The sequence below is a fragment of the Uranotaenia lowii genome, chromosome 2 (assembly GCF_029784155.1).
Source record: "Uranotaenia lowii strain MFRU-FL chromosome 2, ASM2978415v1, whole genome shotgun sequence".
Lineage (NCBI taxonomy): Eukaryota > Metazoa > Arthropoda > Insecta > Diptera > Culicidae > Uranotaenia > Uranotaenia lowii.
In genome coordinates, this window is record NC_073692.1 from 164,355,242 (window position 1) to 164,376,272 (window position 21,031).

General features: G+C 36.2%; 1 protein-coding gene across 1 annotated transcript in view; it reads right to left on the reverse strand.

Moving 5' to 3' along the window:
• The window catches only part of LOC129742054 (uncharacterized), a 144,362-nt gene that overhangs the window by 61,844 nt on the left and 61,487 nt on the right, over positions 1 to 21,031 (reverse strand). Inside the window, exon 11 of the mRNA XM_055733901.1 lies at positions 8,424 to 8,568. Coding sequence (XP_055589876.1) covers positions 8,424 to 8,568 — 145 coding nt within the window. The remainder of the gene's footprint in view (positions 1 to 8,423; positions 8,569 to 21,031) is intronic.

The window sequence follows — 21,031 nt, forward strand, 5'->3', positions numbered from 1 at the left end:
GTATAAGTATAAGTATAAGTATAAGTATAAGTATAAGTATAAGTATAAGTATAAGTATAATCTTTAGTTTTCCAAATACAGTGAAAACATTCTGGTAAAATCCGAGCAACCTGGCAACCTTACTGAGTCTAATTTTATTGAAACTTTGATATTCTGGACTAAGAACTGTTCCCAATTTCATTCACCAACTTTTTTTGTGAATAACTTTTGGTAGCTAATTTCGAATACAGATTTAAAATAACCAATTTTTTTTTCTACATTTCTCTACATTTAAAATAACTTTCAACAAGTTAGACATTTTTTGAAAAACTGTAGTAGAAATGTGGACCTGGAATAAGATTTCTTGAATTTGGCCTTAGTGCTGAGTCGATATTGTTACTTTTGATTCACTTTAGACGTTAATGAAAAATTGATTAAGAATTCAAAATTTTTACTATAGAGAAGAACATTTTGTTGCGCTTTTTTTTTTTAATTCATAATAACGAAAATCAAATCAATAGCTGGAAAAATCAAGCTGCTGAAAAATAAACGAGTTGCAAACCATTTTTTTTTGCAAATTTGGAGGAATTGCTTAAAAAAATATTAAATACTCTAAAAGAATCACCTCTCAATAAACAACAGGAAGTGGGCGACCATGTCAATAACTGAAAATTTCAGAGATAGTCGGTCGTGGACTGAGCATTTGCACGCAAAAAAGGGGTGAATAAAGGGTGATACGGTCAAAATTTGGTGGAGGGAAAACGCGTGTAAATCGGTGAAATCGTTTATTCAAAAAATCGAATTAAATTTCTTTTTAAAGTTTAATTAGTATAAAATTCAGGAAAAATATTCTGGTAGGCTTCCGCTTTTCCAAATCCGAATTACCGGGCCTTACGCTCAACCCCTGCGATCAGATTTTGTACAGCCACCTTGTCCACCTTCTTCGCCGCAGAAAGCCTGTTTGCCTTGAATTGCTGCTCGTCCTTAGCAGTTTTTTTGGTCTTCTTTAGGTTCCGCTTGACAATAGCCCAGTATTTCTCAATTGGGCGGAGCTCTGGCGTGTTGGGAGGGTTCTTGTCCTTGGGAACCACCTGCACGTTGTTGGCGGCGTACCACTCCATGGCCTTTTTACCGTAATGGCAAGATGCCAAATCCAGGCAATGCAGCAGACGTTTATTCAAACACTCTTTCAAGTAAATTTCTTGGTTGACAGTCCCGGAAGCTTTGAAAAAGCTGCTTTTCAAGCCACAGGTACAGAAGGTTTGCCAAACCGGATATTTCTTCGCGAACTTTGACAGTTTCATGTGCTTGAAAATATCTGCTACCTTTCCCCTTCCTTTTGCCGTATAAAACTCCTGTCCCGGAAGCTGCTTGTAGTCGGCTTTGACGTAGGTTTCGTCGTCCATTACCACGCAGTCAAACTTCGTCAGCATCGTCGTGTACAGCCTCCGGGATCGCGCTTTGGCCATCGTATTTTGTTTATCATCGCGATTTGGAGTTTTTTGGCTCGATGCACGGTTGTAGACGATACACTCAGCTTATTTGCGGCATCTCGGAGAGAGAGGTTAGGGTTTCGCTTGAAACTACCGGCAACTCTCTTTGTCGTCTCAGTGGCTTCCGGTTTTCGATTTTCCCCCGATCCAGACTTCCTGGCTGTCGACAATTGTTCCCCAAACACTTTAATTACATTTGTAACGATTGATTTGGCAACTTCTAGCGATTTTGCCAGCTTTGCCTGCGAGAAGCTCGGAATTTCGCGATGCGCGAGCAAAATTTTGATACGCTGCTCTTCTTCCTTGGACGGCATTTTGACAACTGAAGAGTGAATTCCAAAATCAAAATAGGAGCAACATTTTACACACACACACCTTCAAAATGAGGGGTGTTCAGGTTATTTAAATGCAAAATTTAAAGAAATACGTCAAGTTGATATTACCCAATTTTGACCGTATCACCCTTTATTTAGTATCACTTTTCAAAAATGTTTTCAGTGTAGAAAATTGGATTTTTTAGTTTATTTATACAGATTTTTCAGTTTGGCAATGCAAGTTTTTAATATACATTTCTGAATTTTGTTTTAAAATACGAGTCGGGCTTCTGCAACTTATTACCTCTTGAAAGGTTAAAATTCATAATGTTTTTTCCACAAGATTGTTCACTGTTCAGGATACGATCCATATTGTTTGATATTCTTAATTCCTTGCTTATGTTTTCCAACATCTTTTCTAAGCAACGACGACAAAGCCTCGCCCGGCCATTTAAAGTGAGCCATCAAATATAACTCATCTCGCAGATGACAATCGAGCCCCGGAGGCTCCAAACGGCAAACTTTTCCGAGTAAACAGCTCAGCTGCTCTTAATCAAATTAAATTTTACGACACTGTTTATCAAATACCATTGAAAATTCGCTCCGAGGGACTGGATAATGAGAATGGCTTGCCACCACCACTGACTGACTGTAAGAACGAACGTCGCCGCTTCACACAAAAGGTGGGCTTCTCAAGAGTGTGACAGCATTAGGCGTAGGCCGAAACGCCCCTCCCACTACCCCATTCTTGGCAGCCGTTGTTGTTTGTCGCATAACGAACGCAGCTTCCCGGAAAACTTAGCCGTCCTCCTTGATGTCTGCCAACCGGATGACACGAGAATGAATCCTTGAGGGACCCGGAAGGCCCGATCAGAAAATTAAGTGTCTGTCGACTGGCTGTGATGGAAATCAATTTGAACTGCTTGGGTTTTGAATTACCACTTGATCCGCCTCCGATGAATGGGGGGATGAATGAATGAATGAACGAATGGAGTGGGGAAGGTGGGATGGTGGGTGCTTTTGAGTGGGCGGTTATTAGGAGGGGCACTTGAACTTTTGAAACCAAACCGGAAACTGTTTGGGGGTAGCGACATTTATTCTTGGATAGCCGAAAGCTGGAGATGATATAATTAAGAGTTCCGGTGATTTGTTGGGCTGAAATTATTGTTTGCGGCAGCTGTCGAAATTAATAACAAGCTTTTATAATTTCAGCAAGATGGAAACAATGATAAATACCTATATAAATATTTTTTTGTTCGAGTCCTCTTGGTGTATTTTAATATCAAGAGATTCAGGAGTTTAATCTATTCTTTCTTGCTTTCATTTCAGGTACGTACCACTCATATCAATATTTTTCGTAAGTAATTGATTCGATAAAAAAGTTAATTTAAGTTTAGAAATTATTATGATTTTATTCCAAGAGTAAGTACGTAAATTTTTAGTATTGTTTATAGTAGAGATGTACCGAATATTCGGTTGGCCTGAAATTACCAAAAATGAGTCTACGTGGTTTATGGATATTCCATTAGGGAACTATCCACAAACCACGTGGATTTGTCGTTTTTCATGAAACATATTTTATTTTCTTTTTTTATTCAGAAAAACAAAGGACGGTTCAAAATAAAACATTTATTTTTGTAAATCCATAAAAAAGTACCATTACATACTTCAAATTAAAAAGCTCCATTGCTTGTGGTTTAACATCAATTTCCCAGAGATTTTACCATACCTACCTGACGAATATGACGCAGACACATGATGTCATCAATCGAAAGGGATGATTCTTCTGCCCAATCGATGATTTTATCGAACATTCCCACCGTTTCTGCATGGTGATTCTGTTGGCAACATTTTAATAAACAATCCCGATTCGTCTGCATTATATACCATCTGAGCAGTAAGCTCCCGATGAAGTATTTCCTCGTGAAAGTTCTCCAAAAAACCCTCAACACTTCCTATATCGCTCGATAACGCTTCGCCACATATCTTAAGCTTGTGGATACCACACAGAAACAAATTTTGACTATTACGTGTCACTGAAACTGCAACCTGTAATTTTAAATTGCTTTCCTTGAAAGATAACGAAGATTCATTTACTATTACAGCAAATGTCCTGTAAAAAGTTGTACACTGAAAATTAAATGTCACGTAATTTGTTATTCGACCTGTAAAATTACGGTAAATGTCCTGCTCCTTTTTGTTACAGGACATTTGCGTAATTTTACCAGAAATAATTTTAGCTGTGCATAGCGCTTTTTGAAGTTATGTATCCAGTGCAGTGAAAATTTAAATGAATTTGGGACGTTACAACTTTCAGCAAATGTTTGAGCTTTGACTATGAGCATGGTCGAAGAAATTGTTTTGCTCACCACCTTCATCCTCAAAATTTTTATTCGCACATGTGGAAACGTATTTGAAAGTCTTACCAAGACGACACGAGGTGTTGGATGCCGCACGAAGTATGGAGTCAGCATTCTTTTGAATTTTTCTGACGATTGTTGGATGGATGTTGTACTTCTTCGCGATGCCTGCTTTCTTCCCAGCCTTTTCCTAAAATTTCCGAAGGATTTTGACTTTTTCCTTAAGGCTGAGCGAGTTTTGTTTTTTTCTCAATAGCCACTATTTTTGGAGATATCTGTAAATTGTTAAAAAAAAAGCCATCTGTTTTGAAAACCATACAATTTGAAGCACTTAGGATAGTACAAACCTTGCTCTACACGGTGCTTAGCTTTTAACGGTGACGTTTTTTAAAGTTAGTTTTAATGAAGGTTCTTGATGGTGTTTCCGATATTACTGCGGAAATTGGTAAACGTATGTATTAGGAAACAGTATTTTCAGATTTTATTTGTTGTTTAGAACTTACCTCACCGGCGGTTGGAAGCAGAAAGAAGTTGTTGAATATTGACACCTAATCATGAAGCATTTCTCCATTTTGCTATTTGCAAGATCTTTCATTTGACGCCTCAAGAACTCAAATCGGTCAAGCGGTCATCAAGAAACGTGTGTGACATTATTTTGTTACATACACACACATACACACATACATACACAAACATACAGACATTTTCCGATCTCGACGAACTGAGTCGAATAGTATATGACACTTGGCCCTCCGGGCCTCGGATTGAAAGTTGGTTTATCAAGCGAGATGTTTGTATACCCTTCTTTGTAGGAAGGGTGAAAAATAAAGAAAAGGGTTCAATGTCACCCCTTATCACGGTATTGACATAAAATATCGAAATAACAAGTAAATGGACAGTTATCAAATCAAAAATGAAATTATTTTCAAGAAAAAAATTTTTCCCGATTTTGCCAGGTACCCTGTTTTGTCAGCCCTAAATTCAAGATGGGGCTGACAAAATCGGAACAATACTGTACAGTAAACTGGGGGAACTTTGATCACTTTTTTCATTCATTTTTGAATATTTTGAAAGGGTTTGTTTTTTAGAAAAACCTAAAAGCTTTAAAACGCTTACTGAGGTGAGGAGTATTAAACATGACTATTGATTGCAGTTTATTCAAACGACATTGGTGGTTATAATTAAATGTTTGTTACAAAACCAGATTTCGAGTTTCAGGGTAACTTTGATCACTATGGTTTTTAAGTATCTAAACATCTTCAAATTGATTGTTTTGATTCCATTTAGCACAGAAGGCTCAAAACATTGAAAACAGCATTTTTTTTTTGTTACGATTCAATTGAATTTTTCAACGTTTTCTTTCAAGAACAAATATACTTAAAAGATGGACAACGCTGCTACATACATTTAGGGGCAAAAATTATAAAAATTTCTCAAAATTTTTTGGACTTAAGAACAAATAAAGTTTTAGCTTCAAAGAATTCCCTAGGTCCTCCCACTGTTCCTTGGTTCTTTTTTTTTATTCAAACTCAACCATTTGATAGGGTTTAAAGACATTATTTCTATACGGATTTTTTCTTGAAAAATGACCGTTTTTTTCAATATCCAAAAATGTTTATCAAATGACTATAAAAATAACACTAAAACTAAACCAAAACCAAGAAAAAAGTTGAACTTTCACAATAAACAACCCATTTGCTCCTAAATGCTTGAATTTGATCAGGAGAGATGTTTTTTTTTTGAGCCTTCGAAAATCTAGATATTTTAAGATTATAAAACTACATTTTAAGTTACATAAGAAATCTCCTAAAAAAACCCCAATTTAGCTTATTTTTAACTCAATTCATAGGCTTTTAAAAGTTGTAAACAGTTTTCAGATATTTTTACTTTATACTTAGTTAATGATGATTATCTGCAAAAATTTCATGTTGATCAAAGTTACCCCGCTGATCATAGTTCCCCCAGTTTACGGTACGTAGCTTCCTTCCTACAAACATAGTTCTAAGGATTTTTATTATCTGTAGCTTTGAGTATTAACAAAATAATTTTATTGAATCTTACTGAAAAATGTATGTATGTATGTTGGTAATCCACCATGGGTGTACGGATTCACCGCAGTTTCTGACAAAGTATGTGCTCACACGCAATCTTTTAGATTATTAAGTTTGACAAATCTCCAATGCAGCGCGCCACCATGCATACCCTGACTCCATGGTTTCGGTATTGCGTGTGTTGATGTAGGTATATTTTGGAAGAACGAATCAATCAGGTGGGCTAGTTTACTTACAGGTATTCCGGCATCCGTGTATATACCTGATAAGCTGGCAACTGATTGAACATTCCTATTATATGGTCAGTTATAGAATGAAACACATCTTACCTGTCGGTCACTAATGGGATTCTAACCCAAAAGTTTTTCTTGCCGATACCGGGAATCGAACCCAGTACGCCTGGCATACCAATACCAGACTCGCGCCAGCCTATCCGCTAGACCACATCGGCGTTTCTAACCGAATCTAACTGAAAAAATAGAAATTTCAGAAGTCTGAAAAAAACATGTGTTTTTAAGTTGTAAAAATAAATAAAGTTGTTTTTGGTGAAGATAATGCCTCTTTAACCTTCATTTATGGTTAAAAACAAGGAAAATTAGCCGCTTAGGGTCATATGTAGACGAATTACAATTTTGGCTGTATCTTCAAAACATCTGAACAGATTTTCATTAATTTTACCATTTTGGAATTCACTAAACGTACACTATCTGTTTATGAAGAAAAAAAAAAACATTTTAATTTTGTTGGTGTCTGAAAGTTGAGCCAAGAAAAAAATGGCCAAAAAAGATGGCGTTTTTTTAAACAAAGATCGTGACCATCCCGGATCAAAGAATGAAATTCCAATTTCCAATGTCATATGTCAGAAATGGAAATGTAAGAAAAATAATGATAAAGCAGTGATTTTCTTCTTGAACATCATTGTTTTTAGCTTATACGCTGGATTCTTTTTTTAAACGATTGTTGTGTACGTGCAAAAAAAAATCGTTTAAAAAAGTTCAAAACAACCGGGCTAAATTCATCGTTTATTTCGAGCAAAGTGGCAAATTTGGACTGTAAGTCGATCATTTTTAACCAGGTAAACCATTCTGAGGGGACTTGAGTGAAACCAGGATGCTTAAATATTTGTTTTGGATTGACTTGTTTTGAGTTTTAAGCCGCGGTTGTTCCGGAACTCGGGAGTCTCTTAGTCACCATTCCGGCCAATATTTCTGTCAGGAAGCAACGTCCGAACCAAATTATTACTCAAGAGTGATTTGGAAAAAAGCGAGAATGCCTAGAACATGTTTTTGACATGTTCGAAAACCATCTTATTTCGAAAATTTTTATTTTACGGATTTTCCAAATAACCAAAATCAACGCCGTAAGATTTGCCAAAATTTTACCATGCCAAAATGTTTTCAAGATCTTTGAGCGTTGTATTTTTTTTCACAGCACTGTTTCTATTTCAGTCGTATGTGATAGAAATCGAGCTATTTTACCATCACAGCATGCGAAAATAGAACACGTATTGTAAAAAAAAAACATAGAAGGCCGAACTGAATTGAAGATCTTGAAAATGTTTTGGCATGGCAAAGTTTTCAATATGAGCTACAAGTGTCAAAATTTCTACCACTTTTTCCCAACACCAGTGAACTTGCCATTAATGGCCTATTCGCCTAACAACTTTAGGCCTTACAAGTTTACCTTCAGTATTCTTTTATGAATTGCTCTGCCAATTGTTTATAACATAGGTACATTTTGAAAAATGGAAAAAAAAATTTCATAATATTCGTTTTAATAGGGTCTGACCTGAACTGGAACATTCCCTAGAAAAAAACAATTTTTATTTATTCTCTCCTTTATATGTAGGCCTTAAAAAAAGTCGACGATGTAAAAAAAAGTCTCCATAAAGTCTCTTTTTTGTTTTACCTTCATTTCTTCCATAAAAAAATATCATAGATTTTTTTGGAAATTTGTATCTTTGCAAATAGGTGCATTGTACAAACAGATATTGAATAAAAAATGGAGTAAAGTTTTTTATTATTTTTTCTAAACAAATTATACTCCCACTCTCCCTTTACAATTTAGCTCTCCAACATACAAGAACATTGGACCAACCGCGTTTACATAACCGTAAAATTTGATTTCTGTGTAACTTCCGGGCTTAAGTTTGGTGCAGCAGATGGCTTCCAACCCAGCAATGCGGATAATACGCGCCAACACTCACACAATCACAAGAATACTTACACAATTGACAACCGGTGGAAGCAGCGAGGCGGAAATAGCCACCCCAATTAATGGTCCCGCCGATCCTTGCAGCAGCGCTACTGCCACTCCACTTCCGGACGTGAGGGCCCACAGAATTCCCATCCAGAGGGACCGGGCGTTGCCACTAGGGTTCCGAGAAAGAGAAAAAAAAAGAATCAGAAAGAAAAGATAACCTTTAGAGAATGCTGCGGCCTCCTGCTGGGGCTGCGCTGGATGCTGGGAAAAAGCTCAAATGAAAATAACAAAATGGTGCAGCCAGGAAGTGCACCCACTGCTTAATGGATTCGACGTTTACTTTGCCGGAATTTTTTTTCATCCGCACTGCCTTTTTGGAATGGAATAGAAATTGCCACTATCGGAGACGATTGCTCTTCTCCCACACCGGTGCCAAATGATGATTGAACAACTGTTATGCCAATTGACAGTCGAGCTGGTGAATTAATAATTAATTATGATGTTCGTGAAAATAAGAATTCCATTTCGTTGAGTAAATAAAATCAATATTAGGAAAAATATCTACTTCAGCATTAGAATGTTTGCTGAAAAAATGCTGAATTCAAATATGATTGACGTTGCGTAACTTCATTTGGTGAAACTTTTTTTTTATTTATTTTTGTTATAACTTAGAGGTGATAAAATTTTATCAGACTAACTATATATCTCCATGCTTTGCACAAGTATACCATATAAATGTCTTTTCTATGCAGGGATTAACAAGATATAGCCTTTTTCCTCCGTTGCATCACTCAAGGTGAATTTTTAACGTTTAAAAATTCCTTAGCAATATCAATGAATTCTGTCCTATTCAATGACAGAAAAACTTCATCTTTTGAATGCTACAAATTCGACTTTATCCTAGGTAACAATTTCTCCTTAGGGGCCGTCCATAAATGATGTCACGCAAAATTTGGAAAAAATAGACCCCCTCTCCCCCCCTTGTCACATATTGTCACGATTTCCGTCACCCCCCTTTTTGTATTACGTCACGTTTTCCTTAACCCCTCCCCCCCCTCCTTACCGGAATAAAATGTTGAACTCTTTAGAAATTGGATTAAAAATGTATCTTTATTTTAAATTCATCAGTTTTATTCAAAGAATTGAAAAAAGGTTACCAACTTTTAACAAGCATTCAACCATTGCTTAAAACACGTTTCAATCATTAGTCATAAGATTATGTTGATGACTTTCCATATCAATGACCGGGAAAGTCGAGGCAGTAGATGCAGCATCAGCGACGATGTCTGAGAAACCATTCAAATCTAGTTCCTCTTCTTCAATCAATTCGCAATCCAAATCTTCTCCACGAGTTAGAATAGCCAAGCATTCCTGTTCACGTTTCGCCACAATTTAAGTGGAGCGGACTTTCCTGAGTGTTACAGTGGAAGTGTTCTTGTGAACTTTCTTAAACTCATAAAGTCTACGTAATAGTATAATTTTATTGAATGTAGGATAAAATTATTTGTTATTGTTTTGCCTTTTTTTGTAACAAATGTGATGTCACATTCAAGCTGACCCCCCCTTCCCCCCATGTCACAAATTGTCACAAAAATCGAAACCCCCTCTCCCCCCCTAACGCGTGACATCATTTATGGACGGCCCCTTAACGCAATAATCCTTGAACAAATGAATTTTGCTTGGCTTGAAAATAAATCCTTGGCATGGATAAACGGAAGAATCAACACAAAAATAATTTGTGCGATATCAGCCACATATTGGTAATCAAAATTGCCCCCATAGATTAAAAAAAAAACGAAAATAAGGCAACCTAACTGCTCACAACAGTTCGGCAATGATATGATGGAATTTTAAACCATAATCTAAATGCTCGCGGACACAGAAGTCTAGATTTATGTTTCTTCTGGAAAATGTAAACTCCCGGATGGTTAAGGTTTCACAACAGATTAATAACGCGTCGTTCAAATAAAGCATTCTCGATGGATCCATTTAAGACCACATCCATATATCTTTAAATCGGATTAAGTTTCCGATCAAACATTTTTTGGATATGATTCTCTTTCATGCAGAGAAACATGTGTCGTATCCATATTTAAGTACTTGACAAATTTGTTTTTACATTCTTGATTAGTTTCTGAACGATAAAACAAAATTTATATGATTAGTTAGGCTGGAACAAATATCAATTTTTTCTTTTGTCACCCCCCCCTTCGAAATTTCAAAAAACCCGAAGGGGGAAATAAATAAAGTTTGAAGTATTTTATGCAAATTTCGATTAAACATTCCAATATCTGAAAGATTAAAAGACCAAAAAACAAATTTAACAAGATGGATGTTATTTCACCTTTTGTTTTCTTGATTTGATTGAATTATTCGGTAAAAAATTGCATGATTTAATAGTTTTGTGCAACAATATAGTATGCAAGTTTTTTTTGCATACAAGCTTCCGTGCAATTTATTCCAATTTATTTGTTTTTCGCATTATTTTTACTGTCCCCCCCTCGCGATGTTCCCACTCCGAGTGACAAAAGAAGGATTTGAAATTTGTTCCAGCCTTATTGATCTACAAAACAAATATTGTTAAAGGAACCTCCCCACTGTAAGGCAAGTGGGGCCTCAATTATATCAAATTTGATTCCAATTGTCTCATAAGTTCTCAAGATATGACAAAAAAACTTCAAATCCCTTCATCCTGTTCCTTCTTTCCACTGGAAAAGAGAAAAAAAAGGCCTTGAATTATCATGAAAACATCCCTCGTATCCAAATACATTTTTTATGCCAAATTTATGTCCATTTGCGTGTTAGTTTTCAAGTTATGTAAAAATTGAATGCAAGCCTCTCTCTCTTCTTTGAATGTTCGGACTTAAAAGAGGAGGAAAGGGGGTGCCAAATAGTCATATAAACACTTTTCGTACTAGAATGTTCTTCTATTCCTAATTTGGTTGATTTGATTTAAAATAATCTCCCATGCCATATTTGGTTCACTTTGTTAATAAGTTCTCGAGTTATCCGAAAAATTGTATGAGAGATTGTAGAGAATAGCATGAGTATAAACAATGATACGAATAATATGAATACCTTACAGGGAGTGAGAAATAAATAACAAAAAGATAAATGAATTAATTCAATACTATATTGTATTAGTTTGAATATATGGCAACACTTTTATAAAAGAATCAGACGAGCACAAATGTCAACCCTGCAATTGACAGAATGAGCTGTTAAAGCCGTTACACGGAAAAAAGGCTTTGGCCCAACGGATGTCAGAAAAAATCAGGCGAAAATATACCAGCCGATCACGACCGATCACGACAGAGACCTCCCCTCCCTTTCCTATTTCCTCACTTGAATGAAGGGGAATGAAGGGTCATAGTCATGGAATCATTTCTCTTATTCAAATACTCTCCCTTACCAAATTTTGTCCGATTTGTAGTTCCAAAATTTTCATGAGAGACCCCAAAATAGCCATAGAAATATTTTACGTACACAAATGTCTCTCCATGCCAAATTTGGTTCCATTTATTTGATAAGTGTTCGAGCAAAGCAAAAAAAATATATTCGAGCCCCCAACCCCCTTCTATTTCTCAACTGGAAGGAGGGAAGGTGTGCAGCTTCGTCTTCCTTGTAGGAAATCACCCGTTGCACGAGTCTAGAGCACACACGACTTACTTGGCAGAATGCTTGGCCGCGAATGGATGTGGCTGTGCTTACTACATCTGGGCATTGCGCTCAGCTTATGCTCGTCACACCAACACATATAACTGCGGTTAAGGCAGTGTGTATCTTATAACACAACACATCTCCCTTCTCCTCTAATAAAAAAAATTTCTGAACATAAAATGTTTCCACTCAATACTGATATACAATAATCATCAACATGACTTTCGCCTCGGTATGATAAACAAACAAAACAAACGTTTGTTCCATTTATCAATCTGAATCAACGATTTTTGCAACTGAGAGATTTGATTTCTCCGAATCTTTTTCTAACTATTTCTCAATGTATTATTAGCCGATATGTCACTTATGAATTGTCGCATGCAATCACAGTGAGGGTCTTTCCCTAATTCTAAAGGTACGCTTTTTTTAGCTGCGCATATCCATCTTCAACAATAGCGGTTTCTGAAAGTGAATATCGGTACTTAACTTTTCCCACGTTCTTCATCTCATCTTTTATGTTTTACAAATTTCCTTGGAATCTAGGGGAGATGAGGGCATAACGAGCACCCGAGGCATAATGAGAACTACGCTTTTCTACGAAAGTGCGTATTTTCTTAAATAAATTTTCATGAGGATTTGTTTCGTACTTCCTATAGTATTAATTTTTCACAAAAAAAACGAATCTCCTTATCATTTTTACAGAGATATTTAAAAAAAACTAGCTTGGTTCTTAAGTTTCGAAAATATTATAATTTTTGAGCACCACGAAATAAGCTCTTATGATCTTAAAATAACCTTGATCTATAATGTACGCACTGCAACATGATGTACACATTGTTTCTCAATTTTCACCATCTTAAAATTTTTGATTTTTCACTTTTATCAATTTTAAAACACGTTTTTACTTAAATTTGTTGACTAGGGGCATATAGAGCACCATATTATCGAGGCATAATGAGCATTTTCTGCCGTAGAATCTAGCAGCGAATTAAAATTGATTTATAGCGCCACACCTTGACTAGTTTTCATCCGACAATTTAGCCTATTGGTAAGGTGTCGGAGAGGTAATCAAAAGACTAGAGTTAGATTTCTGTTCGAGGTGATTTTTTTTCCATTCACAATTCATGATCGATTTTTTTATTGTTACATTATACGGCTAGCAGCATCATCCTCCGAACAAAGCACTTAATCTATGAGCGTGCGTGAATTGTTTGTATTCTACAAACAGACCTAGATTATTTTGTTATTGCTTTGTTTGATGAATCTACGACTCACCTGACTTCATCGAATTGAATTCGCTGCTAGATTCCCCGGCAATAACGCACATCTTGCTCTGATTAATCGTGCTCATACTGCCTCAGGGGGGGTTCTCATTATGCCTCCACAGTGGCTGGTTTTCAGCTTTTGGCAAAAATTTTTAAAATGCATTTTTTAACGTTTTCATCTAGTTTTTCACGTTTCAGCCCGTTAGGGAATAGGCTTTTCAAGTGTCTGAACACGAAACAATAATGTAACCTCCATATTATAGCTATTTTCTATGGTTAAATAACCGTTTTCCTTAAGGTGGCCATTATGCCCCCATCTCCCCTATGTGCGAAACAATTTTCCTCGTATCAAGTATCAATTCACTGTTTGTCTATTTGGTCCGATCGTTTCGAACATCGAATGAGAACTTTCGAGTTTAGGGGTTTGAAACACCTTTGAGTAACCTCAGCCTGCTCCTCTATGATCCTAGCAATATTATCGTGCCAGCATTAAATTTTACTTCGGAAGTACGGACTTTCGACTTCCGACAAAGGAAAACGAAGTTCTAGATCGCCGGAAGTCTATGTTCAGGTGTCAGTTCACCTGCTACGTTTCTTAACATTTTATTACAATTCACAATACTTATTGAGAGAGGCGTCCGCCTTACGTCAAGTTGATGGACGTTTCTGCTAGTTTGTGATTGTATTTCGAGTAGCTCGCTAGCATTTTTGTTATTATCCTTCGTATTGTATCTCGCCTGAAGTTTCATTTTTAATCTGAATGTATACGACTCTTACACCAGTAATCCAATTTTAGTTCCGCCAGAAATTTTCTTCAATCGTTTTTCTAACGGAACCAAATCTGCCCAACATAGTCGAAATATGTAGGTAAGTAAATTGATTTTTTTTTTGGCAAATCGAATATTGACGTACTTCTTATAACAACTTGCTATAGCCAGCTTAACATCCTATGTATTTATTTAGTAGATATAGTTAAAAGATAAGCAGTTTTTTCCTACGTTTGGACTGTACTCCATGTATAAAGTTTCGTCTAATATCATTATTATTTACTTTACAAAGTCTAATCATTCATCCCCTTCCAGATTTCTTTAGCTAGGAGCTGTGTTACCAATTTCTATGAAGTTTGAAGCGTTTACAGATACCAGTACGAAAGGTTCTCAAACTTCAGCATATGAAATCAAATCTTAAATCATGGAATCGACTTTTTTTGGGTATAGTTCATACGGAAGTACGGTTATTGTAAATCCTGTGCTCCAAACTCACTTAATCATTAAATTATCAAAGTGTCTCTCACATCTCTTAGATTAAATGATTCAATATAGTGCAGACAATATTTTCAATGCAGTAGATATCCGAAGTTTTCGCGCTAGTGATTGTCAACTTTACCCACCAGCAACGATGAAAAATTTCATATCAATCTAACAAACATCTAGACAATCGGAAACCCTTTCATTTGTTTGGTTCCGACACTTGGAAGATGTTTGATAGATGTCTGGTCAACATGAAATGTCGACAATGATGTCGCCGTCGCTGTAGTTGAGGAGAACTCCGGTTTGAAGATTCAGAGACAAAAGCTAAATAGAAAACGTTATAAGTCGCCCAGCACAACACATTCACGTTTTGTTCTATATGCGGTTAGTTTGATTTGTTCGTTCTTAAAATACGTCTTGTCTAGAAATTCATGCCGATAATAATATTCTCTGAGAAATCCCTATTCCAATCTTTTTAGGTAAAACCGGCATCTTACATGATTTTTTCCTACTTTTTTTGCATCGCGTTACTTCATTCTGGTCTACCGATCAACTCCTTTTTGAAGGCCAGAATGGGATCTAGTGTTCAATAATTTTCGTTCATACCAATGAGGCAATTCATAATTTCAAGCCTTTTCAAATTATCGTTTTGTATGCGAATCGGAAACTAAATAGCAATTTATGCTTACTTTTTTAACCGTCTTACAATCTAACTCAGTTTGCTAGGTTGTCGAATATTCACCCAAAACTGAATAACTTCTCGAATACTTTTAGGTTGCAGGTGAATAATTTGACTATCATACCATTCCCGGCGAATTTGACCTGAAATCCTTCTAGATATGGATTTTGTTTTCTTGGTAGAATTATTTATTTTTATATATTTGGTCTTCCGTCTCACGACATAACCTGATGAACAATATTCCTCCAATGCATTCTGTTCATGGCAACCGTTCTCCAACTTCTCAGGCATCCCACATTCGCCAGATCATTCTCCACTTTGTCTAATTATCTCGCTCGTTGCGCGCCCCTGCTCGTGGAAATTTGATTTATAAATGTGAGCAATATCTGATAAATGCCAATCTCCCTTAAGACGAAATAATTTCAATAAGACCATAAACGTAAGTTTGAATCAGTGACCGTTTGACCTGTTACGTCGAAACTGAATTTCCTGGCGGTCTCACCAGTGACGCTAAGCGGTTGCTAATTTCAGTATTTGTCTGCTTTAAAAATAATTTCACATTTTTTTGTGAACTCATTCCAATTTCCAACTAGTAACGATGGCTCGACTTTTGCAATCATTTACGGAGCCATTCTTCAATATATTAACCAGGCCAACTTTTTTGAAATGATACATTTTGAATAGGATCTTAAAATATATGACGATTTTTTTCTTAAACATTTGGTTGTTCGGGAGACAAAACCCAATTGTTTGTAGCTGGCGTAACATGCGAAAATCAATCACTTCGATCAAAAGGTCAATTTATTTAGGTCCCGTCGCTGACTTCCACAATGTACGCGATTCTGACTGAAACTCTGATTATCAAACATGATTTGGTACTTCGTTCAATGATGCGACACATATCTATGATATTGTTCCAATAGATATAGCGTTGCCTACAGTTGAAAAATTTCATCAAAATAACCAAAACCAAGCCTTTTCTGAACTTTACTGATCGATAATTTATTAGTTCTGAATAACCGTTAACATATCCTAATTCTGGCTCTAATCTAAGAAACGGTCCTTATCTGCAATGGGGCGAGCGAACAAGCCATCCGTCTTCGCTTTTTTTCCTCATCCCGTTTTTAATTTTTGTTTTCGTTTTAAGACTGATGACGTTTCAGGTAATTTTCTAAATTCAATTCTTTTATTAACTTTTCATTGAAAACAGATTAAGATGACGCTAAAAACGACAAAACTGAATCCGGTAGTATTAAAACACTCGAAGACGTGCTGTTCCGCTAATGCATTGCCTCTTCAGTTTATCATCAATGTCATTGTGTAAAGAAGGACTCCAAACACTTATTTAGAATTTTTGAGAAATGCTTCCAGCTCCTGTAATTATTCTCCTTTTAATTTACTCATTTTGTTTAACAACACACAGATCTCCCGTTAATTAATTCGCTTTTTTCAATTGGTGCAATGTACAAATTGTACCAGTAAAATTTCCTTATTTTCTTCCGAATATGCTCCAAAAGTGTTCTTCATGTTTCATTCAAATAAAATTTTCAATTTACTCTTTTGTGTTATACGTATCATGTCGGGAAAATTCCTACTTCATGTCCCTGCTCCTACGCTTCTACGCTGAAGTTTCGTTCTCACATTATTTTTGTGCTGTGCCCCTCCGAGCACGTTTTCCAAATGCATCCCAACATGTTTAGTTTTATCAAATAAACGCAATCGGTTTTTAATCAGTAAGCTCATAAGCAAACTCTCAGCTCGCTTTCACACGCCTGCTCAACTGATATTGCCAAGCGTACTTTTAGATTATCAAAATCAACGTGTTTGTTTTCCCCCGGCGGACTCTGGCGGACCATCATAGAAACATCCCTCATACCAAAATTCAATCCCATGCAGAATTTGACACCACACCAGATATACTCTAACCGAGATACACCACTTAACGAGAAAACGGGAGACACGAATAGCGCTATCTGGCGAAAGAAATGGAACTATTACTCTGTGAAGTTGTTAGTGGTGCCAGGTGTCCTGATTATTAAGCATATGTCCTGATTTTCTGATTGCTTTGATGTTTACTTATGTAGGATTTTGAGCCTCTTGGTTTTATTCAACCCATACACACAGTTCCATACATCTCAATAACGATCGAATTTGTAGTTAAGTTATGAGAACATCCAATAAATTCACAATCAAATAGTTTAACCCATTCAACGGATGGTGGTCTTCGGTTCAGATTATATTTGAATTAGGGATAACATACGTACTCTTTTAACCTTCCCATGCCGTTCGCAAAATATCCGTTTCGGGAAAATTTGAGTTGTAGTTTGATTTCGTTCTCCTGGCTGTAAATGTTAACCGATTTTGATGATATTATATTCATTGTGTAGGTAATTTGTTCTTATTGCTCAAAATTTTAAAATAAAGTCGATTTGTATTACCAAGTTATCAGAAACTGGTTCAGAAAGTAAAAAGTCCGAAAAATTAATTTTATTTTTAAAATGCTCATAACTTTTGTCAGCTTTTCTGTATTTAGGTGTTTCGTTGATGTTTGAAATCGTCAAGAATCGATCTATCTGACAGTGTATAGATATGTTGGGGTCCAATGAAAGTTTTGACCGCTATCTCAGAACTTCCGGTAGAAAAAAATCTAAATTTAAAAAAACGATATCAAATTTTTGCTTTGCTTAGCTGTATTTCATTTCCCAATGAACCGATTTTCAAAACTCAAATTTCAATTTTTTGACGTTAATTTGATCATTATTTTCATATAATATACTCGGTCTGTCAAAATTCCAAGTTCTTCAGTATATTGGAATGATGATAAAGAGATTTTAAATGTGCGCTTCGGGTCATATTGACCCGAACGGCATGGGAAGGTTAAGAGCACATGTATTCTTTTTCTGTCGATTACTCTTCTTTTTGTGAAATTGTACGGAATGTTTTCTTTTCTGTTGAAAGACATTAAACTAAATGATTTTTTTAAAAAAATAACTCATTTTTTCCGTTACATGAGCATTGTATTATTATACAAGAGATCCAACTTTTTTTGCATTCTTTGCGCAATACTTCAGTTTTGCCTTATTTATGAATGTTTCAAATGAAGGTTTCCAATGGAAAGGATCAAGGGTATTTACGATTCAAATCGGGAATTTTCGTTGAAAATTATTTTGCAGAACAACCTGTGGAGGCATAGAGCGCCTTTGAGTATGCAATGAATAGTTAGGCAATATACATAACAAGAACTTGCTTAAAAGCACAGGGCACAAATAAAAAGCCCAGGAATCGAAAATAAATTCATGAAAAGATACTTTTCTATGAAAAAATCTTTTTAAAATGCAGTTTTTTATCATCTTTGGTGTGTTTTTTCAGCATAAAATCAAAAACTACTATCCTTTCGAATAATCCAACTGAAAATAATGAGCCTCTGTCATGTAGGTTCAATAAATTGCAACAAATCGGCAAATATCCTTTATTTAAAACTTCATCGGTTTTGAATAAATTGTGTTTCTTTTCGCTCTTTTCAAAAATTATCTCAATGAACTCTTTTTGGCGTTGCAGTATATGGTAACCCTAATTTAAATGGTGTTTTTCGATATGAACTGCAGTCCAGCCAATAAGATGCTCACTTTTGTTGCATATATTAAGGCATTGACAGCACCTCTTTTTCTCCTTTGTTTATGCTAAAGAAACTATAGTAAACAAAGAGGCGCAATCTGATCCCTTTTGAAATAATGAGCTTGCAACCCTGCTGTAGGGCTGCCTTTAAGACTGCTTGGTTTTGCTCGGTTGGAATGACACTGACAGAAAATCAAAAATTCCAATCGTGACATTTCGTCTCTTTGTTTACTATAGGCTCGTTAGTTTATGCAATCTAGATGTGTCCTGAATAATTCAGATTTTTTTCTTCACTTTGTACTGATTTTTGCAAAACCACCTAGCACCTCTGTTGGACAGTCGCAAAAAGTATGATGAATCTAGTATGGTGGTCTCACTTGGGCAAAAAGTAGACGAGGTTTGGATGCGGTGGGGGCGAAACGCAGCCGAAATTTGACAGCTGGCTGTTGGCTGGCTGTTGGCTGGCTGGGATGCCAGGAGCTCTGATTTTTTGTAAAACTAACATTTTTGCAATTATGATCCATAGAAGCAAAACAATATCTTCCGACTGAGTTCCAGGCTGGTAAGCAAAGCTAGAAGTCGTTGTGGACCAACAGACGACGGTGCCAGCTTTGTCGGTAGCGATGAGTAACATTAATTATCCATGAACTCTTTTAGGCGTTGCAGTATGTGGTAATCTAAATTTAAATGGTGTTATTCGATATGAACTGCAGTCCAGCCAATAAGATGCTCACTACACTCACGCATATATTAAGGCATTGAAAGCACCTGTTTTTCTCCTTTGTTTATGCAATCTAGAGTTGTCCTGAATAATTCAGATTTTTTTCTTCACTTTGTCCTGATTTTTGCAAAACCACCTAGCACCTCTGTTGAACAGTCGCAAAAAGCATGATGAATCTAGTATGGTGGTCTCACTTTGGCAAAAAGTAGACGAGGGTTGAATGCGGTGGAGGCGAAACGCAGCCGAAATTTGGCAGCTGGCTGGCTGCTGGCTGGCTGGGAGCTCTGATTTTTTGTAAAACTCAATTTTTGCTAATATAATCCATAGAAGCAAAAAAAATATCTTTCGGCTGAGTTCCAGACTGGTAAGGAAAGCTAGAAGTCGTTGTGGACCGATAGACGACGGTGCCAGCTTTGTCGGTAGCGATGAGTAACATTAATTATCCATTACTTATAACCGATTTATGCTTATTCAACACTATTTTCTTCCAAGAGCTGTCGAATCGGATGGTAACATGGCAAGGCATGATATTCCATCGTCCGAAAAGTGGCTGGCCTTCCTGCAGGAGCATCCGATCTTCATCGAGATGAAACAGCTGCTTCAAAAAGACCCCTGTCTGTTGCCATCGCTGCTCCAGAAGATTCAATCGAGTAATCCGAATCTGATTGGTATCATATGGAAAAACCAGATGAAGTTTTTGGGCTTCGACTGCCGCTTCGATGGTGAACATCCAGAGTCCGACTGTTCAGGATCGCCCCTGATTGTATGGATCGATAGGAAATACAAAAAAGTGTTTCAAATAAAATGAATTCATTGAATTTTCAAATGTTCGGAAGTCTAGTTTAGATAAAATAAAATAAAATAAACTAAAACCCCACTTGGTTTCAAATTTTTTGGTCTTTGGTCTTCGACATGCACAGGCATACATGAACTTTTTTTCAAGTTTCTTTGATTTTGTATCTCAAACACCTGGCATTCCGGGACCCCCTGATTCGTAAACACTTCAGTAAGCTGTCAAAACTTTTTTCAATATGGCTGAACGTGCGATTTGGCATATGAGACCACCGTTCTAGATTCATCATGGCAAAAAGTGTTAATCAAGGATGCCGTCCGAATCAATTTCTTTCACTTGTTTCTTTAACTTTGATACGTACAATGATAAAAAATTGTGGAATTTGGATTAATTTTCATTAGTCAGTACGAAAATCTTTAATGGTACCGATTCATTCACCATAGCTCTTCATGGTTTGTCATTTCTGTTTTTTGGTTCCTCCAACCAACAAATGCGTTTTAAATTTTCATGTGCTATGGTCAACAATAGGTTGATTTCATAAAGTTCAACAAAATAATAGATCCCTTATCTAGTATGAAGAAAGTGGAGATACTTATTGGGTTTCATAATGCAACAAACTAAATAAATAATTAGTATTTTTCTCAACTTT